The 25,056-nt window shown below is 35.6% G+C and overlaps 2 protein-coding genes across 17 annotated transcripts in view; both read right to left on the bottom strand.

Annotated features, from left to right (window-relative positions):
- Nucleotides 1-25,056, bottom strand: part of LOC129757875 (potassium voltage-gated channel subfamily H member 7-like) — a 505,815-nt gene that overhangs the window by 119,001 nt on the left and 361,758 nt on the right. The gene's annotated exons all lie outside the window — the stretch shown is intronic.
- LOC129757874 (uncharacterized) lies at nt 109-23,448 on the bottom strand. Of its 4 annotated transcripts, none has more exons than XM_055755230.1 (3): nt 23,062-23,093; nt 7,307-7,378; nt 163-7,250 (listed from the first exon to the last, which is right to left on the bottom strand). In XM_055755230.1, exon 3 carries the CDS (start codon nt 7,153-7,155, stop codon nt 631-633), a length of 6,525 nt encoding a protein of 2,174 aa, XP_055611205.1. In that variant the 5' UTR covers nt 7,156-7,250; nt 7,307-7,378; nt 23,062-23,093; the 3' UTR covers nt 163-630. The 4 variants fall into 4 exon arrangements, 3 of the variants coding, with proteins under 3 accessions (XP_055611205.1, XP_055611204.1, XP_055611206.1); XM_055755229.1 differs by lacking the exon at nt 23,062-23,093 and adding an exon at nt 7,432-7,459; XR_008739836.1 differs by lacking the exon at nt 23,062-23,093 and having other exon boundaries at nt 109-241; nt 298-7,906.

Here is a 25,056-nt window from a genome sequence, read left to right as displayed (position 1 = left end):
GCTTCTCCTGGAGGAACTATTGCCAGATTCGAGGGCACCATTCTCATCAGCACTTCTATCGGGGGTTCTACAGTTCATCGTCGTGTTATTAATTTGCTCTTCACCGGCGGCATCGAAAGCACGGAAAAACTTAGCTATCAAAACTGGCAACACTGACTGCTGTCACAATTTTTGTTCGTGAAATTGATCCTGGAGTTTTTCAGCAAGAATAACGCCGGTTTTATATTGCTTCAAGCTCAAACTGCAATTTATTGGCATGTTAGTAATTGAATTCAAGTTAGATAATTTTATGCTTACAATTTAATCTCCTACTACAATTTGTATTTCACGAACCAAACTTCGGTTAATACGCTCCGTTTTCAACTAGAACTATACAAATATTGTTTATTAATTTGGCAAATAAAGATCTTTAAATATAATACTTGAAACGTGCTGGTACTCTACAATGACGATTGTTAATAATGACTTGCAAAATTTTCTGACAACCTATCTCGAATATGCGGCGTCGCGACGCCTCCTTATCACTGTTATCAAATTACTGTCAAAGCTGTTTCTGGGTCGTCCGAGGGGCTAGCTTGTGCACAACATCCTCCCCCGCATGTCGAAAGAACGTTCCGTTCGGCGTCATGTTCACTTTACATCCAAAAGCGCAAGTTTAGTACAAGGACGACTCAAAACTCCACCGCTTATCTGTATATCTGCCATCCGGGATACACCGTCCTTTCCTGGATACATCTTAATCACTCGACCCCTGATCCATCGGTTACGCGCACCCTCATCGGCAATTACTACTAACTCCCCATCATTGATTGGACGAACATCTTCAAACCACTTTGTTCGTCTTGTAATGGTCGGCAAATATTCCACCACCCATCGCTGCCAAAAGATTTGCAAAACTCGTTGAATAAGGTCCCAGCTACACCTTATAACCGTTCCCTTCAGGATAGGCCTTTTAACACCCTGCCGTACTCCTTTGGACCCCAACATCAAAAAATGGTTGGGGGTTAAAGATTCCTCGTTTTCCGACCTAATAGGGATGAATGTCAGCGGTCTAGAATTTATCATATGTTCAGCTTCAATTAGAACCGTTAGGAAGGATTCTTCATCGAATTTATCAACCGTAGGGACCGATTTCAAAGCAGTTTTTACGGATCGGACCATCCGTTCCCAACATCCGCCCATGTGGGGTGCCGCTGGTGGTATGAAATACCATTGGGTTCTGGTGTCGGTGAATGTACTACCCAGCTCGTTGTTGATCGCTTTCAGTTCCGTTCTAAGTTCACGACTAACGCCTAGGAAATTTGTTCCGTTGTCCGTGTAAATCTCCTCAGGAGCTCCTCTACGTGCGACAAATCTACGGATAGCTTTTTTGCATGAATCGGATGACATGTTGGCAGCAACTTCGAGGTGAACCGCTCTCAAAGTCAAACAGGTGAAGAGCACTACCCATCGTTTGACCGCTTTTCTTCCTATTTTAATCAGATATGGTCCAAAGTAGTCGATTCCGGTAAAGGTGAATGGACGTACAAACGGTGTGAGTCTTACGCGTGGGAGCGGACCCATTTTCGGCGCTACAGGTGACGCTTTGTAGACTTTACACCATTGACATGCTTTTTTGACTTTCTTCAACTCGACTCGTAGTCTCGGTATTCTGAATCGTTGCCTAAGCTCATTGACGACAGTTTCATCATTCGCGTGCCCATAATTTCGATGATACCAATCCAGTACAAGGTAAGTGATCCTATGATCTCTGGGTAGGATGATCGGGTACTTAGCATCATATTCCATCCAATCAGCCGCCTGCATTCGACCATCTACGCGAATCACACCAAACTCGTCGATAGTTGGGCCCATGGAAGATATGGAACTAGATTTTGAAATCTTTCTCCTGTTCGGAACGCTCGTTTGATTATTATGTCGGAGTATATCTACCTCTTTCGGAAAGGAATCATTTTGTGCAATTCTCCACAATGCACGCTCAGCCCTCTTCAAGTGATCGCTATTCATACCAATAGTGTTGATCTGCTTGCCCAGAAACTTCTTCAAATAACAGTCTTCAAAGTAATGAACGTAGCCCGTCACGCGCAGAAGGCGTTCCCACTTAGAAAAGCGGTTGATGTCGATTATAGGAACTCGTGCCACATGAGCATGGACACTATCGATGCGTAACTCTTCTTTACTAACTTCAGCGTAGACGATACGATCTTTCGGCCATTCGTTTTCATCCAGCTCGTAGAGGAATTCCGGTGCCTTATACCATCGACTTTCAGCGTCAAACGAAGGTCCTTTTCCCCACTTCGTAGCCTCATCAGCGACATTAAGGCGTGTGGGGACCCATCTCCATTCTTCAATTTTGGATAATTCAAGTATCTCATTGATTCGATGAGCTACAAATCGGTTATAGCGACGCATATCTGACCGTATCCATGACAGTACTGTAGTTGAGTCACTCCAGAAAAGGACTTCATGGATAGTGAGGGTGTGTTCCTCTTCTATAACCTTTCTCAGTCGAGCTCCTATCAAGGCCGCAAGCAGCTCAAGACGAGGAATAGATAAAATCTTTAACGGTGCAACCTTTGTTTTCGAGGATACCAGAGCACATCGAACCTTATTATCTTCTACGACTCGCAAATAGGCTACAGCTGCATACGCCTGCTCACTCGCGTCGACAAATATGTGCAGCTGAACGTTGTCATACGTGTTTTTTGTGTATCCGGGAAAGTAACATCGTTTAATCTTTAAACATTCTATACCAGGTAATGCACTGAGCCACAGTTTCCATTTGGTGAAAATCTCTTCAGGTATTTTATCGTCCCATGCAACTTTCTCTCGCCACACCTCCTGAATAATTATTTTTCCGTGGATCGTAAAAGCAGAAATTAGACCCAAGGGATCATACAAACTCATAACTAGCTTCAATAACTGCCGTTTTGTTGGAACAGTTTCACAATTAATTAAATCTGCAATCTCTTTGCTAAATTGTACTGGAAAAGAGAACACATCAGAGGATGGTTGCCAAATCATCCCTAACAAACGTTGGCCTTCTGACTCATCACCAAACTGCATGTTCTTAACAACTGTTGGGTTGTTGGCACCGATTTGTTGTAGAACTTCATTGCGATTTGAAATCCAATTAACAATTTCAAATTTACCTTTAGAATGGACTTCTGTCACCTGCAAGGCTAACTCCACCGCTTCCTCGACCGTGTCAACGCATTGTACGTAGTCGTCTACGTAATGCCACCGTGTGATTGCGTCCGCTGCTCTCGGATAATCTCGTTGATATTCTGCCGCATTTAGATTTTTCACGAACTGTGCATGTGCAGGCGAGCACGTAGCACCAAAGATGGCCACATCCATCACCATGATGTCCAAGGGTTTGTCCGGAGAATCTCGCCATAGAAACAACTGGGCACTACGATCTTCAGGGCGCACCAATATCTGGTGAAACATCTCTCTAATATCCGCTGCAATGGCTACTTCACGCTCTCGATACCGAAAAAGTATAGATAAAAGAGATGTTAGAAGATCGGGACCTTTCATGAGCATGCTGTTTAATGATACACCATCGACCTTAGCAGCTGCGTCCCATATTAGCCGCACCTTCTCAGGCTTTTTTGGGTTCAGCACTACCCCCATGGGTAAAAACCACGTACGGCGAAGATCGAAACTTTCAAATTCGGCCTGGGTGGCTTTATGCGCATAACCTTTAAGCTGATAATCTGCAATCTGTTGACGAATTTTGTCATACAGGGCAGGATTTTTCGTAAGTCTTCTCTCCAAACATTTCCAGCGTTTCTCAGCCATCGGTCGACTGTCGGGGAATTCAATGTAATTATATTTCCATAATAAACTAACCTCGAATCGGCCACTTGATGTTCGTTTTGTTGTCTCAGATAATATTTTATAAGCTCGTTGGTCTTCAAGGGTCTGCAACTCTGGGGCAGCTCGTATGCCCAAACTTTCGATCGAGAAGAAGTTTTTAACAAATTCGTGTAAATTGTCATCAGATTTTGTAGCACAGATGTGTAACTGGTGATGGGGCAACGTATTCGCTCTTCGTGGTACACGACCGAAGATTGACCACCCAATCCGTGTTTTGGTAGCAACTGGCTCACCCTGTCTGCCTTCTCTGGCTTTCAATGGCATAATCAAATGAGCATTATTTAGTCCGATGAGTAGTCTCGGCACTGCAGATTCATAGCTTGTTACTGGTAAACCTTGTAGATGTGGATATTCTTGAGACATTCTGTCGAAATGCAAACTTTGTTCAGGTAGATCAAGACTCTCAACAGTGTATACTTCTGATAGTTTATGACGCCTAGCGTCGCTAGTTTCAGCTATCTCAAATTCCATAATTCGAGTATTAGAGATGTTCTTGTTTACTCCCCCAGTCCACTGGATGCAAAGCGACGTTGTAATTCCGTCGCCACCTAGTTCGTCTGCTAGCGATTCCTCTAACATCGTGACAGAAGATCCGTCGTCCAAAAATGCAAAGGTTTGCACATTGCCTTTGCTACCAAAAAGCGTTACCGGTAGCAAGCGAAAGAGAATAGATGATGTAACCTCACGATGTATAGACACGGTGGCATGTTGTCTCGCAGATGTACTCTCTTGTGGATCGAAATGTAATAAACGATGATGTTTCTTCGAACAGTCGTTTATCCCGCAAACTTCTCCTTTACACGGCCACCTACTATGGGCCACAAGACAGCGTCTACAGAGCTTATTGTTTTGTTTAATTAGCTTCCAACGTTCATCTGTACTCATATTTTGGAACTTGAAACATTTTTCTAATGGGTGAGCGAATTTTTGACACGCGACGCATGGTTTCAGTGCAACATGGTTCAGCTGTTCTGTTTGACTCGATTCGGGTTGTTCCGAGTCATCGACGATTTCAGCGTGCGTGTGAACAAATTCTCTTCCCTTGCTTCTTGATGTTGCATTGTTGATTCCGCCGTTCATTACTAAGCGGCTGGTGGCGGTAGTTATGTATTGCATGTATTTGGAGAATACATTAAGATCTACGAGCGGGAACTGCGTCTGATACAACGCCCAGTTGAATTGAGCTGTAGGTGGTAATTTATCTACGAGTTCCTTGAGCAGAGTAGGGTCAGATAAATGGTTCTGCAATCCTACGGCTTTAAGATGGCTACACATGTTTTGTACAACTAATCCAAAATTCATCAGCATGTCTAATCGGTGTTCTTTCGGGGCTGGAGTACTGCGTACCTTGTTGACCATGTGATGTACGATCTGTTCCGGTCGACCAAATAAAGTTTTAAGCGTCTCGATTACTTCCGGAACCGTCGAAGGGTGCAACAGGAAACTGCTCACGGCTTCTTTAGCATTTCCTCTCAAACTCTGTTGCAGGCGAAGAAGATTTTCCGAATTTGAAAAACCGCATAATTCGGTGGAGTGCTGATAGCTACTATAAAAGAGCGGCCAATCCACAGGATCTCCGCTAAACACAGGAAGTTCTTTCCTCCCCACGTGGCGGGCTGCTAACTGCTGCGATGTTGGCCCGGAAAGGTGGTCACGAACGTGGTTTGTTTCATACGATGGATTCACAATAGGGGCAACTGGAGTGGGAGGATATGGTGGTTGCTGAGGTAGCATGGGTGGTGTAACTTCAGGGAAATCGTAACAGGGGGTTCTTCTCCCGATGGGTGTGCTTATATTTTCATACATCGATGCATTGATAGGTTTTTCAAAGGGATTATGTTGTGTAAATAATTCACTTACCGATGGTGCATCGTTTTGGGGGAGGGTATTGTTACCTGCCGCTGGTTGACAATTCTGGTAATACACAGGTCCGATGTTCATTTCCGGTGATAAAGTCTTGTTGGGTTGAGAAAATTGATTTAGCCGACTCATAAGTTGCTGTTCAACAAGACGCAATCGACTCAATTCACGATCACGCTCTTCCAGCGCTCTCTCTGTTTGCTTCCGATGTTCGATACGCTCTTCTTCCTGAGATCGTATTTGCCTACGATACTCCGCTTCCCGTTTCTGCATTTCCTCCGCATCCGCGCGTCGTTGTTGTTCAACTAACTTCAACTGCTGCATCAATTCGATTTCACGCTTTCGACGAATATCGTTTTCCTGGGCATGTTGTTGTTGTAAATTTTGTACACGACGAAGGTTGTCGATTTCAAGCCGCCACTTGTCGAATGTAGGTTGGGATGGCTTCGGATAGGCTCCAGTTCTTTGATCGTTGGATTCCACATCCTTTAGAAGACGTAGAAAAGGTTGTATGTCAACTAACGGGATTCTAGCGGCATCGTCGGTAGCAGCAGACTCATTGTCCTGACACTCTCCTACGGAAATACTGCCGGTTGTTCGTTGCAGGGATGTGCGATCTAAATCCACAATCCAACTAGCCAGATCAAGAACAACTGCTGCGGGAGTTTTCTCCTCACTTTCGATGGGTTTTGTTAATGGGGTCGACGTTTGAGGGCCACCAAGCTGGCTCACTAGCGTAGGTTCAACTGCTCTCCCGGAATCAATGGCCTTGGCAGATTCTGACGGCATTGTAACGACGTCCCGGTTGGATCTTTCAACGGTTCTTGACTGATCCTTAACCCAATCTGTTACCCGGCAGGATCCGGCTTGACTACTGCGTTTACTCCGAGCACTATCTCTTTCATTCTCTTCATCCTGCTGTTCAAGCAGTTTATATTTTTTGTTTAGATAAGTTTTATCTCGATCCATCTGCGCCTTGGCTGCTGTTTCGTGCAGCTTCCGCTCTTCTTCCAACCGTTCCAAATCACGAGCTATACGAGCTCGACGAGAGCTGCTAGCTGTGGATTCAGCCGTGATTGAACTAGGTGCTGGTGGAGGGATCCGGGGCCTGCACATCACGCACCGATACGCTATCTCGTGGGCGTTGGCAGTAGTTACACCGGCACACTTGAAATGTTCCCATCCTTGGCAACCCATACACTGAACCATGAATTTATCAGCATCATTCCGTTGATCGCAAGAAATACAGTCCCGCTCGTGACCTCGATTTGCCTCAACGAAAGTAGCCTCGAAGAGTATACCGCAATTCTCAGAGGCGTGGGACGATGCAATTTGTAGGTTAGCTTTCATTGCCTCTCGAATTGCCTTAGTCTGCGATCGGGTTTGCCGCTGATGCTGGTTGGAAGCCATGGTACTTCTGGATAAATTTTTGAGTTTGTTCGTGAAATTGATCCTGGAGTTTTTCAGCAAGAATAACGCCGGTTTTATATTGCTTCAAGCTCAAACTGCAATTTATTGGCATGTTAGTAATTGAATTCAAGTTAGATAATTTTATGCTTACAATTTAATCTCCTACTACAATTTGTATTTCACGAACCAAACTTCGGTTAATACGCTCCGTTTTCAACTAGAACTATACAAATATTGTTTATTAATTTGGCAAATAAAGATCTTTAAATATAATACTTGAAACGTGCTGGTACTCTACAATGACGATTGTTAATAATGACTTGCAAAATTTTCTGACAACCTATCTCGAATATGCGGCGTCGCGACGCCTCCTTATCACTGTTATCAAATTACTGTCAAAGCTGTTTCTGGGTCGTCCGAGGGGCTAGCTTGTGCACAACAATTTTACTGGGGCAACGTCGTCGAACGCGAGATGATTGAACAACTGTTGAGTCGAAGGACACGAATCGAAGCGAAAAAACACTTGAGAAGGCGATTAGTGTTGTCGTTGTTGCTGTTTGCGAGTTGTCGTTCTCGGTTATAGGGACGGAAAAGTGTTCGCTCGTTCGTTAGAATGCTTCACTTTGATTTGCTTGTTGAAACGAGGTGGTAAAACCGTAAGAGGCCTTCGTTGTTCGTTGGAGAACCTGTTGGAGGTTACCTTCACCTATTTCCTGACGGTGATTGGTGTTAATGCACTTGTTTCCAACCATTTTGCTCAAACTTGCATCAATGGTTTCTATCTTATTTCAACAGAAAATTTTTGACTTTCAATTCTTTACTTTTAACCAAGTAAAGTTATTTAAAAACACTTTTGTATATTTGGTAGTTCTTGTCTAATCTTTGTTTATTTGCTACAACTAACTGTTTCTATGGTTACTAGTGAAACTTAAATCCAAAAAGACAAAAAAAAAAACATAAAATAATAAATAATATATAATATATAATATATAATAAACATAAAGAGGCTAAGGTAACATAAACATTAGAAAAAAATACATATAAAGCAACCCTGCGGTCAGATCAGACGCAAGCAGCACTGTCAGTCCGTTCCAAACCTCTAACGTAACATTTCATAAGGGCGAAACTGCTAAATGTAAACAAATCGAGTTACCGGTTGTTCTGGATTATAGTGTCCATTTCCCAGCCATTTTAGCGTTGCCGGGAATCGGGAAAACTGACGATCCTTTTCCCGAGAATTCTCGGGATCTCGAGAAAAATTGATAATGAAAATTTTAACACTCTACTGCATACGAAAGTTTATCTATTTGGTATTTTTAATTTTTAGATAGTAATAATGCAAAACATTTCAAATTTTTTTTAATGCCTTAAAAAATTCCAAAAGAACCGGTATAAGCATTGATTAAAAAAAGATAAGATTTGGATCCAATTTTAGAGCATCCGTGGTCCAAACAGCCGGTTTAGACACAAATTCCGATCCGAGCAACCGCACTGGTGATCCATTATACCAGTTTCAACTCAACTTTTTTTAGAGTTGGTATAAGGATTGATCCAAAACTGATGAGATTTGGATCCAATTTGACGCAGTTCTAAACCGTTTGACAGTTAATGGAACACGAGTGCAGTTGGCAGTTTTTTTTTTATTGGATCGGATCTAATTTCTTTGGATCAATTCTTGTATAAATTAAACCCGAAAATAGACCACAAATACAGATGCTCTTACGCAGTTCTAAGTTCTACCCCGTTTGACAGATAATGGAACACGAATGGGATTGCCAGTTTTTTTTCACTGGATTGGATCTAATTTCTTTGGTACAATTCTTGTATAAATTAGATTCAAGTATAGACCATGGATATAAGTGCTCTAGAACCTAAGACCCAAAAACTAAGAGCACCTGTATCCGTGATCTATTCTTGGGTCTAATTTATACAAGAATTTGACCAACAAAATAAGATTCCAATCCAGTTAAAAAAAGGGCTTCCCCATTCGTGATCTATTAACTGTCAAATTGTTCAAAACTGCGTTAAATTGGATTCAAATCTGCTCAGTTCTGGACCAATCCTTATACCAGTTCTAAAAAAAGTTGAGTTGAAACTGGTATAATGGACCACCAGTGCGGTTGTTTAGGTCGTATTTAGGGTCTAATCCGGCTGTTTGGTCCACGGATACAGGTACTCTGAGTACTTTAACCGCAAATTAGACTGATTCTTGCTGCAATAATTTGAAATAATTAAGAAGGATTGATCAGTTGGTTAGCTAGACTTCAGGTTATTCATCAAATCTTGTAAATTTTTAAATAACTATCTATTTGTTTCAAAATATGTCATTTCCCAAGTAACATTTGGAGTTTTTAGCAGGCTAATAAACCCATTTTAGGTTTTATAAGAGGCCTATTGAGTTTTATAAAACAATCGGTGTTACTTGGGTTCTTTGCGATGATTTTGTTACTGTCAACAGTTTGCGAAACGAAAGCTCTAAATGATGAGAGTGGCCAAATAGAACATTCGAGCTCTTTTCGTAGCGTATCATTGTTGGAATTGCTTGATTTTATACATTCTTGGTCGTTTTTCACTTTTACACTAAGTTTTCAAACAAAACAAAACATCATTTCTTACCAAATTCAGTGTATTAACCCGCTCTAGAAAAATTTTTTTTTTGCCATATATCAAGGTAGAACTATAATTTCCTTGCTCACTCGATCTGATCCATATTTCCTCCTAAGATCGTGTACATTTTTAATAATTTAGGACTTTTTATTGGCTTCGGAAATTCCCGGGATTTTTTTAGCGTTTCCCAGGATTCGGAAATTCCCGATTTTTTACGATTCCAGGGAATTTCCGATCGGGAGATCCCGGGTAGGCTCTCTATTCTGGATGTACCTGGCTGCATTTTACTTAATTAACGTGGTTTTATCTTAAAATCAATTGAAACTTTCAAAAAAATTACAAGATTCAATTGGGCGAAACTCCCTGCTGATGCATTTTTCCAGGCGTTACTAAACAGTGAACTTTTGCCCCAATTTCCTGCAAAAATAAATTGGTAGAAATGTCTAGCGATCCAAAATTTCACTGGAAACCTATGATCGGTTTTTAATTGCTCGATTTTCTAAGGTTCTATCGTGTTTTTGTCATTTTTGCTGAAAAATCAGCAACCACTTTTGGAATTGCTGAACTTTCCAGCAATTAGTTTGCTGGAAAATCGGAAATCGAGTTGTCAAATTGAAGTCTATTAGTTTTGCACGCTGAAGCCAGGTGAGATTCTATTTTACGAATTTTTGGGTTAAATATATTGATACAAATATTTTTTTTTCCTCTATATTCTAGCAACCAGACATTAAGTCAAGGGTAGGATTTTATTGGCCAGATGATTCCATGAAAGAAACCAATAAAAACTCTTTTTTCAGGTGGCGGATGATCAAAACTTTGGCACAAAGCTGCCATCTCCGGTTTTGCAATAAAGAAAAAAAATCATGTTTCTGAAAATAATTGCATTCCTAATTGGAAAATGGGAGAAAATAATTTTATTTCATTGCTTTTACATGCACAACCAGTATTCAATTTTTAATTGAACTATAAATTTTAAACCAAATACAGCCGATAGTTTTGAAAGAAATATCGGGTTTCCAGCAATCTGGATTGCCGATTTCCAGCAATTTGAATTGCTGAAAACCAACATTGATGTTTGCTGATTTTTTCCAGCAATTTGAATCAGGGATGAGCCACCTTTTGAAGCAACGGGCCATTTTTAATTTGAAATTCTTTCGGTGGGCCGCATTAAACTAAAATTCAGGTAATAGTAGTTAGCAGAGCTTTACGTAATTTTTTAAGGACAAATTTTTTACAAAACAATACAGAAAAGGGATAAATAAAACGAATTCATGTATAAACTTTTTTTTTAAGGTGATTAAACCATTCAAAATAAATAGGTTCTTAACTAAATTTTAATCATATTTCAATAATTTATATGTTTTATTTGATTTGAAATGTTTAGCAAATATTCTTTTTTTACAAAAAGGAAGCATCCTTGCTTCCCATTTTCTCAAATTTTAAAAATCTTTCTACGGTTCGTAAAAAAAATTGAACCGTTTTCTGAGTAAAAGCCATTTTTGTTCGAACCACTACGATGATTTTTTTCGGCATCACTTCAATTTAATAGTTTCATGGAGCTTAACCAAAGCAATTTTTTACGTGCCCATTTTTGGAAAGTTTTTTTACAATTTTTTTAAATTTTGTCGTGAAGCCCTTTTTTTCTATAAACGGTATGTTCAACAAGGTTTTAAGATCTTTAAAAAATCATAACTTCACAGATTTTTAAACAGATATGTCAATTTCAGCTTACTTTTTTGATTGAAGAAAATTTTAACAGATTTCATATATTTTATTAATTTAATTAAGATACCTCTGGGATTGGCTTTCTTAGGCTGAATCATAAATTTTATGACTTTAGTAATATGGATTGCTTATATTAAATTAAAGTAAAATGACTCAATTTGATCTTTGGCATTATTTGCCCATAACATTTTTGAAAATAGCAGCACAATAACACAAGATTACAAAGTTCACATTTTTCCGAGGTGCAAGTCTCAGAAGTGAACTGATTTTTCAGGTACGCTGAATTCAAATATTTATTTAGTTTTTTTTTGTCAGCTCTAGTTTTCGAGATAACTTTAAAAAAATAGGTATAAATTAGTTATTCGTTTTCAGTACATGTTTTCAAAACTGTAAAATACAAATACTGATAGACTCAATGATCAACTTTCCCAAAGGGGAATTCTGGGAAAAAAAAACTACGGAGCTGTTTTTCGTTATTAATATTTCCAAACCTACAAAAAACGGGAATTTCGTCAAAATTTAGAAGAAAAATTAAATTAAATTGAATCTTTGATATTTTAAAAACCGTAAGTCAAATTGTTTTGCAGTCTTCAGCAAAGTTGTTGAATAAATTCAAATCTTTAATATCCAATATCCAATAACTTTCTTGAATGATAAGAAGTTGTAATCTTATTTCATGGAATTTCTACAAATTGTAGAATTTATTTTTTTGAAAGCGTTGTACTCTGGTACAAAAGTATCTTAGCAATATCTGAGCCCTTGATTGAATGAATGGTAGTAAATTGATTGAAAATCAGCTTTAACTTTTCAAGTAGGTTTATTGATTTATCAGTTATGAAAGATCCCAAAACTGATCAGCCATATCACCGAAACCAGAAGTGATGGACGAAATCTGTGAAATGTTCTGAATTCAGGAAGCCAGGACTTTTTTTTTGAAAAAACAGAATGTTGCTGAGTATTGACGATAAAAAGTCTATAAACGTTCACCCAGTCTTTGTTATGTCATTAATCAAGAATTAAAATTTTAACCTTTAACTGTGTTCTAGTAAAGACATAGGTGCAATCTTATTTAGTGACAATACGTAATATTGGAGTTTTTTTGTCCAGATTACATTTTTCCTAATCATTGAACTACCACTTTAAAATTCAAATCCATGAAAGCGGATAGGGAGAGTTATAAAAAAATCGCTAGGCTAAGTCCGCTAGTGCGATCTTTTTTTTTCGTTTCAAGCAAATATAAAGGTTTATGATAAATATGGTTACCAGATATTTTTTGTCAAAGTTTAATTATTTCATTTAATTTGAAAAAGTGGCATGTTCTGTTAACACTCAAATATTGGAAAAATGTGAATATAACGATATTCAAGTGATTTTTTTTTATTTTTGAAAATGAAGTCTGGGATAGTGATTTTAGATTTCTTATTAACAAGACTAATCATCAAAGTCTCCGACAAAAGTTTTGAATTCTCGACAAAAACAATATGTGTGGTTCTGTGATTAAGCCAAAAAAAATTTGTGACGACATTCTGTGATGCTATTTTCAGAGATTTCATAGACAAATCATGCCGAGCATCGATAAATTGAGACTTTTTTCATGAAAATAAGCAATCGACATTACCATAGTTATACGATTTTCATGAATCACTGTAAAAAGCCTATTTCAGTGGCATCTTAATTAAATTCATGCCAATCCATAAAATCAGTACAAAAAATCTAGGATCAAGAATGTAAACTGTAACTTTGACAAAGTTTGTTTAAAAATGTGTGAAATTATGAATTTTTCTGTGATTTTAATAACGTCGCTCAAAATGCAGCATTGTAATGATCTTATACGTAACAGTTTTTTCATCGTTTGTAGAAAAAAATCTGGTCATCCAGGACAAAATTTGAATTTAGAAAAAAACTTTTCAAAAATTTTTGGCTGTGGAAGGATTTTTAGACCACAAATTTAATAACGATTCAACGTCGAATGCTGGTAAAATAGTGATTTACTAAAATATTTTTTTCTCACTAAAAGTGTTCGCTGTGATTTAGCTCCATACTTCCAGTTAAAACTGGAGTGATGATAAGTAATAGTATCAGTTCGAACAAAAAAGAGTTTCTCCTAGAAGAAGATCCAAACCTTTTTCGAACCACAGAAAGTTGAAGGTAATTCTGTTGTTCGAAAAAGCTTAGCATTTTCAATAAGAAAAGGAAACAAATGATCTTTTTGTTTGTAAGAAAGATCAGTGAAAAGGTTCAGATCGATTAAAAAATCAAAATTATTTAAAAAAAACGATCAAGATTTGTTTATGCAGGACTTGTTCAATTTTGGCTGATATTATTCACCTTGTATTTAAAATGTTTGTTTTTGTATTCTTTAAGAACTTGATTTCGTTTTATTTTCCCTTCTAACCTTAAATAATTTGTCGTCTTAAAAAATTACGTAAAGCTATTAATATTACTTTGAGTGCGGCCCGCCGAAAATATTTCAATTTAAATTTTGCACACCCCTGGTCCATCAGATTGGCAATGATCAATTTACAGTCCAAATTTACCACTTCACTCGAAAAAAGCAATGATTTTTTACTGGTTGTTCTGAACTTTCTTCAAATATTATCTTTTTTTACACGTTAACCACAATCGTTTGAAAATAAAAAGAGAATCCAGTGTATTGCACTTTTGTTCAATTAAAGTGGCTGGAATCGTTGAAAAGTGGTTGGTTTTTTGAATAGGACTGCTAGTTTCGCCTTTTTTAAAATGCTCCTTTCTGAAACTGAAAATTTAGTTGTGTTGGTTCAAAATAGCACTTCAGTGGCAGCCTTCAAACTTCAGTTCGACTGGGCAACCGCAAAACTAAGCTTTGACTGGCATACTCAAAACTAAGTTCGATAGCGGAATTAGAATTTGAACTTTTTCATGCCTTTATTCGTAGCTAAAAATGGCACAAATTGGATCAGTTTTGAACCATTGCAAGGAGGAAAAATGGAACCAAACTTAATGATCATAGAATCGAACAATGCAACCACGGTCAAACTTAATTTTGAGTACCAAAAAAGGAGCATTAAAAAAGATGGCGCTTCTAAAGTTAGTTCCAATGAATCGATTAAACCAATTCAAACATAATTAGTTTGAATTAGAGTCCACTACTGGAACAAAACAACCTAAAAGTAACGTTGCTGCTCCTGTTTTCGAAATATGGCACCGAAAACTTGTAAAGCTAGAACATCGTTTCGAACCGAGTGAGGCGATAAATTATCAACTGCTGTATTCTGGGTCGTTAAATTTTATGGATTGTAAATTGGATGTATCAGCTCGGTCGGTTGAATGCTTTCGAGCACAGAGAACAACAACAGTTCCCGGAGTAAAATAAGTACGCACTAAAGCCCAGATTTAGCACCTCTTATTACAGAACCGAATTTCGATACCTCAACCACTTATGGCTTTTCCTACCGTTAAAACTGGTAGGTATGAAGTGCGGTAAACTTGCATATTCTATTTTTATTACTCATAAGTATCTTCCTTCCAATGTTAGCCGAAATATGTTTGGAAGGATTGTGCTTGTAGCTCACATGAAAATTGGTCCCACTGCTGTATCAAATCATCATGATGCGTTGACAAGGCGAATGGTGTACCAAAAAATGTTCGACTAAATTTTAAATGCCAGTTAAAAAGAGCCACTCGGTTGAGTTAGCGTAACGTTGGCAACAATTTTCATTAATTATTTAAACGATCACTTCAAACGAGCTTCACCGAAAACTTTTCGTTATTACTGCTGATGGTTTGATAGTTAAGTTTTCGTTTTGCTGCAATCCATTCGGGAAACTATGGACAACGATGATAGTACAACGTTCGAAGATTATAGTTAGAATTTTCAATGAGAATTTAAAAAACATAATTTTGCTTTTGCCTCTTCTATCTCAAGTTGATTGTCATACTTAGAGAATGTTGATTCGATGTCAGCTTTTGGAAAGTATAGTATTTAGGTAAATAACTGGCTTAAATGTGTAATGTGGTATTCCTGCTTATATGGCGACCGTGAAAAATTTGATCTAAAAGTTTCAAATAATCGCTAATTATTAAATTATAGTTACGTGGGTGTGAGCACCAATCACAATCTCGTATTAGAAGACAATCTATTTTTAATTTCAGTTAAAAAATTCGGATAAATGTATGCAATGACAACTTACAAATAAGTTTTACTAAATCTGTCTGTGTCCAAGGCATATGTCAATTATTTTGACAGTTCAATAACATTTTAATTTTGAACCGAAAAAACCGAGATGAATTATGAAATTCATTAAATTTCTTTTAATTTATTTTGTATAGAGGAGTTTGATGTTATTTAAAACATTGGATGAAAATTGTTAACGTTTACATAGTCCAAATAGTGCCAAAGCAATTTAAAACTCCTCCAATTTGCCACCCGTGGTTTTACCCACTTAGAACAAGTTCACTCGTATTGAGGGAAAGTGGTTGGAATTTTGACACTTGTAGCACATTTTGAAAATTTTACCATGCAAAAATGTTTTCAAGATCTATGGGCGTTGTTTCTATTCCAGCCGTATGTGATAGAAATATTGTTATTTTTGCATCATAGCATGCGAGAATACAACACGTGTTTTAAAAACTCTTAAAGGCCACAGATCTTGAAATGTTCTCGCATGGTAAAATTTTCAAAATATGCTAAAAGGGTCAAAATTTCTACCACTTTCTACCAACACCAGTGAACTTGCACTTAGTTACTGAAAGGAATGTTGGGGTTGTTCCTTTCGGTGATACCTACATCTTGAATTATTTCTGCAAATTGTAGCCCAAAACACGCCGCATTTTTCTACAGTGACTGAAATATCTTTTAGGAGTGATTTACTAACCTTCTTTCGGTTTAAGAGCCTTTATTTGAGACTTCAGGCTAGAAGTCACTCAATTTTTCCTTATTCTTTACTGATGTGGACAAAACTTTAGTTTCAAAATTTCCACCATGTTCAGTCTTAAAATACGTTTGAAGAAACGATCAAAAGAGATCATGCAATAAAGTTAAAAATGTTGTTGAAAGTTATTTTTTTGTAATATAAAAATGTTTTTATTTTTTTTTAATTTTTATAAATAACTTCCAATTTAATAAATTTTATATCTTTAATTTGATGGATTTTTGAGAATGTTTGTATTTTTATAGCCAATATAATTTTGGTGACATTTGACATCAATTTGGCATAACCCTATAAGAATTCAATGAAACTGTGTGAGCATAAAGATCCAACCTAGTAAAGCAACTTGGCATACTCATTTTTTCCCAAAAATTATAAAGCCTAACATTTGGAAAGGGCCAAATTGGTCAGGCAAAATATTTATGAACATTATTTACTTTGAAATTACAATTCCTCCACGAATGTACTCCATAAGAGAAATTTGGAAAAATGATTGAAAATTAAGAAAAAAGAAATTGATTTTTTTAAACCTATACTGAGAAAAATACATTTCAAAAACTTATATTCCATTTCCAAAAAAAACGCCATCTCACAATTTGATGAAATTTTTCCTAAGCCGGGTAATAATAAGGCCTAGAAGTCGTCCATACACTGCAACTTGTGAATATTTGAGAGAAAATAGTTTTTTCAACAAACACTTTTTCATGTTTTTTTTGAAAATCATGTTATTTATTTTTTCAGTGTAGATTTCCAACCTTTAATTCAAAAACTGCTTCGTTGAATTGATTGCACTTATTATTATTATAATTAATTAGAGACCTTTTACGAAACACAAATGTTTTGTGTGTATAATGATAGAGCTAGCAATTAGAAGCATATCATTATAGTAACTTTGGGCTGACTTTGGGCTTATTTAAAAACCTAAACTAAAAAGGGGGGGGGGGGGGGTAGGGTGATTTGACCAGATGCTGTGAGTTCACATAAATTTTTTATTTACAATAATAACAATAATAATAATGCTAAAAATCTATGCTTCCATTTACTTTATTTTATTCCTTATCAAATAAATTCAAAACGATAGGGTCATCTTCAGAATTAGAATACCTTTTAGCAGCAATTTAATGTGTTTGTATAGGCACAAATGGATGAAACTTTTGTGTTTCGTCAATCGTTTTGGTTCTTTTAAAAATTTACTCTTAAGTTTCTCTGACATCTTTGTGTATTGCACTTAAGATACGTTACAGAAATTCAATTTTGTGGTACCTTTCTCTGTTTGTTTAACTGCCCAGTCATACAGTTTTATTGGAGTTGTAATAGTATTTACATAATCACGAGCAGGACTTAGAAAAGTTATCCTTAGAAGAACTTATTTCCCCTTAATTTGCACAAGTTGCAATCTATGGACGACTTGTAGGCCTTATTAGTACTCGGTTTAGAGAAAAAATCATCAAATTCTGAATTGGTTTTTTTGGGATATTGATTTTAAGTTTTTAAAATGCATTTTTCTCAGTGTACGATTTTAAAATGTTTTTTGTCATTATTTTTTCTAAAAATAAAATTATTTTGGTATAATTCACCTTTTTACCACATTTGTGTTGAAATTGTTATTTTAGAGCTAAAAATTTTCATAAAATATTGGCCTGAAAACTTTACCCCTTTTCAAATGTTAGTCTAGATCTTTTTTGCGAAAACAAAGTAAGCCAAGTGTCTTAACTACGTGAGAATTTCATGAAATACAAAGTTTCATCAAATTCTTAGAGGGTCATGCCAGATACTTTGTCGAGTTGGCGCGAAATCCGCCATTAATATCATTTTATGTTTGTAATTTTTGTCATATTTGTATACTTTGTCATTTGAAACTATTTAAGTGATGTTTTTAATGTGTAGTCTTTGAATTGTATTTGAATATTTATATTAAATTTTCTGTTTTATGTTATTTTTATAGTTATTCAGACTATTGCAGTTCAGTTGTTATAAAAAGACTTAAAACAAAAAGTTTGATGTTTCAAAAATTTTCTATATGATAAAAAAAAAACAAGAGTTTATTTTCGGAAAATCTTTCGATTATGGCACTTTTGTCAAAACTAAACAATAGTGAAAGGGTATTATGATGTCTTTTTTTTTGTATTTTTTGCATTAATACGTAGGTATATTTTTTGAAATGTTCTGTTATTGTTAGAAAATTAAAGTAAATTTCTAAAAAAAATATTTGGTAATTTAGGTAACATTTTTTTTTAATTTTTGTAAATTTTTGTAATATATTAGATTTTTTTTGTAAATTCTTGTTATTTTTAGTTTACTTTGCAAACTTTGAAAAATTTGTAATTTTTGTAAATTTATGTTAATAAATGTAAATTTTTGTAAACTTTTGAAAATTTTTATAGTTTTTTATAAATTTTTCTAGTTTTTTGTAAATTTTTGTAAATTTTTGTAAATTTTTGTAAATTTTTGTAAATTTTTTAAATTTTTGTAAATTTTTGTGAATTTTTGTAAATTTTTGTAAATTTTTGTAAATTTTTGTATATTTTTGTGAATTTTTGTAAATTTTTTGTAAATTTTTGTGAATTTTTGTAAATTTTTGTAAATTTTCGTAAATTTTTGTTAATTTTTGTAAATTTTTGTAAATTTTTGTAAATTTTTGTAAATTTTTGTAAATTTTTGTAAATGTTTGTAAATGTTTAAATTTTTGTAAATTTTTGGAGATTTTTGTAAATTTTTGTAATTTTTTGTGAATTTTTGTAAATCTTTGTAAATTTTTGTAATTTTTTGTAATTTTTTGTAAATTTTTGTAAATTTTTGTAAATTTTTGTAAATTTTTGTAAATTTTTGTAAATTTTTGTAAATTTTTGTAAATTTTTGTAAATTTTTGTAAATTTTTGTAAATTTTTGTAAATTTTTGTAAATTTTTAAAATTTTTGAAATTTTTGTAATTTTATGTGATTTTTTGTAAATTTTTGCAAATTTTTGTAAATTTTTGTAAATGTTTGTAAATTTTTGCACATTTTGTTATTTTTTGTAAATATTTGTCAATTTTTGTAAATTTTTGTAAATTTTTATAAATTTTAGTAAAATTTTTTTAATTTTTTGTAAATTTTTGAAAATTTTTGTAAATTTTTGTTAGTTTTGGTAAATTTTAGTAAATTTTATTAAATACTAGCTCACCCGGTTTGCGTTGTTACACCTTTCAAAATCAAATGATATTTTCAGATATTATTCAAATTTTTATTGTTTTGTTGGCATAATTTTAAATCAAATTATAACATCATTCATAAGCAATCTAGACACGAATGCCATAATGATGGTAAAGTGTCAAAAATAAAACCTAAAAAAAAAAAAAATTCATAAGCAATCGCTATAAATGAGAGCTGCAGCTGGAGTTTCGAATTGCAACACAATGATAACTTAAAATTATATTCTGAATCTTGATCTATGAATTTGTGTTAAAGATCTGATAATTTTAATCCGCTCTAAAAAAGGAGGGTCTCAAATTAATTGTATGCAATGAATCTAACTTATAAAATATGGTTGATTTCGCTTGATATGTTGAAGATTTATGCAAACAAACTGATAAGAGAGCCCTCCTGTCCTTCCTTTCACTCCCTGCTGAATGGAGGTCGTGATCTTTATTAATCATACCCATTTTTTAATTGTTCCCAAAAATCCTCTTATATCAAGGATAGTTCCATTGGTTGGTAAGTTTTTAAGCTTTACAACAAATTTTATATGGAGCCCCCTCCTTTCTTCCCTTCTCTACACTGTAAAGCATAAGGGTCTACAACAATCATATAAATATATCTCGTAATCAAATACCATTCCATGCCATATTTGTTTCCATTTGTTGGCTTCGTTAGCATAAATTGAGAACTTATGCGAACAAAATTGTTTTGGTTTACAGCCCTCCTCCAATGTACCTACTCACAGAAAGAAGGATGGTGTGTCAGATAAACATAGAATCATACCAAAATGATTTTCCATGTTAATTTTTGTCCTTTTCTCGAATTTTGTAAAAAAAAAGTTAAATGTAAGCTTTCCTCTTCCCTTCCTATATTCCCAATTCTATCATCCCACTGCGAGAAAGGAATTGTTTAACATAGAGAAATTTCTCGTATTGTATCGTATCGTCGCATCCCATACCAAATTTGGTTTTATTTGCCTAGTGAATTCTTGAGTTATGCATAAACTTGAAAGGAAGTAACATCCCTTCTTCCGTTCTCTCCATTGAATGGAGGGGAGAGCTTAATATTCATGAAGTATTTTTCGTTCTCATATACTTTTTGATGCCAAATTTATCTTTCCGCTGAAAAAAGGTGGGGCTTCAATTTATAATAGAAACATTTTTCGTATCTAAATACCCTCACATGTCAAATATGGTTTAATTGACTCGATCAGCTCTCCAGTTATGCTAAAAATTGTGAAGGAGAACTCTCCTCCCCTTTCTATCCACCTCTTTGAAGGAGTGAGGGGTACCAAATATTCTCGTACCCAAATATCGTTCCATGCCACATTTGGTTCCATTTGCTGTTATAGTTCTTGAGTTATGCAGTAAAAATTGTATGAAACTCCTCCCTCCCCTCTTCCCTCTCCCCGCTGGAAGATGGAAGGGGTCTCAAACAATCATTAGAACATGTCACGTTCCCAAATACCCACCCATGCCAAATTTGGTTCCATTTGCTTAATTAGTTTCTGAGTTATGTAAAAAATTATAAAAGAGGCCCCTTCCCTCTTTACATCTCCCTACAGGAAAGAGGAAGGGGTCTCAAATAATCACAGTAATAGTTTTTGTATCCAAATACCCGCCCATGCCAAATTTGGTTCCATTTGCTTAATTAGTTTTTGAGTTATGTAAAAAATTATAAAAGAGGCCCCCTCCCCTCTTTATATCTCCCTACTGAAAAGAGGGTGGGGTCTCAAATAACCATAGAAATATTTTTCATATCCAAATACCTTCCCGTGCCAAATTTGGTTCCAATATCTGGATTAGTTTTCGAATTATATTAAAAATTGCAAGGTAACCCCCCTCCCCCCCTCCTATCACCCCATTGAGAGGAGGGAGGGGTACCTTATATTCATAGAAATATTCCTCGTTCCCCAATACCACCTCATGCGAAATATGATAGCATTTGCTTGATGTGTTCTCGAGTTATGCAAAAAATTGTCTTTTGTTTGGGAGGCCCCTCCCCCCCCTTCATGAGAGAGGGAGGGGTCTCAAACCACAATAGGAACCTTCCCCTGCCTCCAATACCCCCACCTGCCAAGTTTCACGCAAATCGGATCAGTAGTTTCCGAGTCTATAGGGAACAGACAGACAGACAGACAGACAGACAGACAGACAGACAGACAGACAGAAATTCATTTTTATATATATAGATTTGTAAATTTTTGTAAGCGGTTGTAGATTTTTGTAAAGATTGTTTGTTATCGTAAATTTTTGTAAATTAAAGTAAATTTTGTAATATTTTTTAATTTTTTTTTTGTTATTACTGAAATTTTTTGTAGATTTGTGTTTATTTTGTATTTTTTTGCGCAGTTTTTAAAAACTTATTTTTTAACTAAACTTTGCTTTTATTTAAACAAAATGAGTTTTTTATTGATATTTTTTATTAATATTTCCTGGTTTCTTTTTGTAAATTCTTTAATTTTCATTAGAATTTTAAGATGTTGGGTAATTTTGTTAGTCAATTTTTTTGTTTTTCTTTCCTGTTTTTTGAAGTTTTTAAACAATTAATACTTCATTTATTTATTTTTATTATATTTTGTGAATATTGTTACGATTTATCATATTGTACTTTCTCTCAATCTCAATCAAAATTCAAGCAAACTCTTTCATTTTCTTTTGAAACACTTTTTTTACAGTTCTTTGTAACAAAAAAATATAAATGAATTAGCTGAATTATCTGAGAACTATGATCGTTATTTGCCTTCGGATAGCTATGCACACGGTAAAATTTTTTATCAGTTTTGATATTAAATGAAGGCGATAGGAATAGACCTCCTCGTTTTTTATTTGGTTATAAAGATTTTTTCTGTTGCGTCCTCTGAGAACTTTTTAAATTGCAATCGAATTTAAAACTGAAGGTTTTAGTATTCAGAACTTAAAACATTTGACTACATACTGTCTATAAATAGATTCTTTTGAAGGAAAATGCAATAGAAATCAATTGAATTTCGTAAATTAAAGTTGATTTCTGCAAGAAACCCAAATATGGCGATAGAAACCTCACTTTTCTACATGACACTAAGAAATTGAAACCCGGATTCTTGCGGTTGCTTCATAATTTGCCACAGCATTACACGTATTAGCTGAGGATTTTCTGTGCAACGATTGCTAGGCAAAATCCTATTATCGAACAAGTGCAGCTGTAACACCAGTTGGATGCGGCGATGGTATAAATTTTCAACAATCACTTTTAGTCACTCCAGATTTTCAACCATGACAACTTTTTTTAATGTAACTTGTTTCCTTTTATCTTCTGCGTAGGTTTTCCTGTTGATCCTTAAATTTGGAAATTTAAACGAGGCCTCTTTAAAACTTTCCACTCCACAAAGGGTTAATTCACTTTTCCGCCTGTATCGCCTTCCGAAGTTGTTCAACCAATGCATCGAAGTGTCACGTGTGCCCCAGAAAATCACAACAAGGCCATTTTCCAGCGAGCGGCAAAAATATTACCGAACGAACGAACGAAGGGACGCGTTTGTTTATTATGGAACCAAAAAGGGAAAAAACAGAAAAAAATGCCGGACCGGATTCGGTCAAACTTTTCCCCCGTGCAACAATAACACACTCTGTACCCTTGAGTTTGGGCTCGTTTAGACGGTTCTAGTTTTTGTCGGTAATTATTTTCTTCCGGCGGTTTGCAGCAATAGCAGCATCCGGCATCCGGCCACTGCTGCCGAGACTGGACGACAGCGACGACGACGACGCGATGCACTTCCGTCCGTCCGTCCATCCGACTCGTGTCGTGGGTGGATTGGGTTTGGGTGCTCTAGCTAGTGACAAAAACTGGCAGCGGAACTATACCGAACGTAAACGACAGACAAAAACACAGGGCGGGCACACAGACAAACCTGTAGATTCTGCGGGACCGACTTGTTCCGATGCTCGCTGCCCAGCTTGGACTGGCGCACGAAGCTCCGGCAGGATTTGGTTTTAAAGGCCGAATCGAGGCTCATGGCCGTCGACGAGCTCGGCTTGGCACCGACCTCGTTCGTCGTCACGATCAGCGGGATGTTCGTTTGGTCCTGCTGGCTGTGGGCTCGGCTCATCTTCATTATGGACGATGATATCGATCGTTTGATTTTCCTTTCCTCGGTCGTGTAGATTTTATTCATAAAGGCGACTTTTTGGGGTGGGCAGCGCGGCGGCACCTGCACTTAGACTGTGATTTGTGCGGGAGAAAAGACGATGGTGTTTGGAATCGTTTACATCAACCTCAAATCGCAAGATCAATCTGTTGTAACTTATTATGGTGCGCTTTGCATTCAAATATGAGTTATTAGAATTATGGTGTTTAGCACTTATTTGTTACTGATTTCATTCATTAAAGACGATTGGTACCTACTTGGAACTTTATGCAAAATGTCAGCTAGTTTCTGAACAAGTCGTCAGACTTGACTGAATACCCATTTGAGCGATATTTTTTATGAAATTTTGGAACGGATTGCACATTTGAACAAATAAAAAAATGGTAATTTACACAACTTTCATTAAACGTATTTGTGTCCAGGAGTGATAAAATATTCAGAGTGGTAAAAAGTTCATTATATTTAAACTAAAATTGGACCGGAACACATTTGAAATCCTTCTTTTGTCAATCAAAGTTGAATCATCATGACGGGAGAAAATTAAAAATAATTTAAAAATTTCATCAATTGGAAGAAAAAATTGAATTTGAACATGTATGCAACAAAATTGCATACTATTTAAATTGCACCAAAAAGAAAAATAAGGCAGTTTTTTTTCCAAAAATTCTTCTTTTTCTCTTAAATAAAATACTAATTTTATGCTCTCTTTTTTACATGTTTCCATACAAAAATTATTTTCAACTGCCTACTGCTTAGCACGGGAATAATCAAAATCTTGTTCAAAACGTGTGATTTGAATGCCCCAACAAATATTCAGAATATCTTATACATGTAAAACCTCATCTAACAACAGTTAAGTTAAAAAAACTAATTTAAACAAACTTATAAATAACTGTCAAAAAAACCCCTCTTTAACTCTTCTCTGAACAGAGATAAAGTTTTCAAGTTTTCTACAAAGTTTCAGATATTTTTTGCTTTGTAGATCAAAATAAAACAAATTTCTAGAAACAAAAAACGAATATTCAATTTTTTCACAGTGCACTTTGACTAATTTGTAATGCTTTCAAGTTATGAAACATGTTCGAAGGAGAAAATGTTCTGAAGACACTCTAGGAAAAAAGTTCCACTATGGTTACCCATTAAACCCATTCCTTGGGAATATAAATCTTTCCAAGCACATAGCGTCAGATTCATCGGTGCCAAAGAGTTTTTTGAAAAGACATTGAAACGCCCGTCAATGGCAAAAACACTTTTGTTGAGTTTTTTTTGCGGTCAGCTCCAAAAACATGCGGCCTTATAAAAGGGAAACAATATAAAACTAAGTTGTTAATAAAAAAAATCTTAACTTTTATCAACTAAA

Source organism: Uranotaenia lowii, chromosome 3, assembly GCF_029784155.1.
Source record: "Uranotaenia lowii strain MFRU-FL chromosome 3, ASM2978415v1, whole genome shotgun sequence".
NCBI lineage: Eukaryota > Metazoa > Arthropoda > Insecta > Diptera > Culicidae > Uranotaenia > Uranotaenia lowii.
The sequence above is the reverse complement of the archived record's forward strand: the minus strand, read 5'-3'. Positions and strand labels throughout refer to the sequence as shown.

Coding starts and splice junctions, on each gene's coding strand:
- LOC129757874 (XM_055755231.1), bottom strand. CDS start 7,155: ATGGCTTCCAACCAGCATCAGCGGCAAACCCGATCGCAGACTAAGGCA.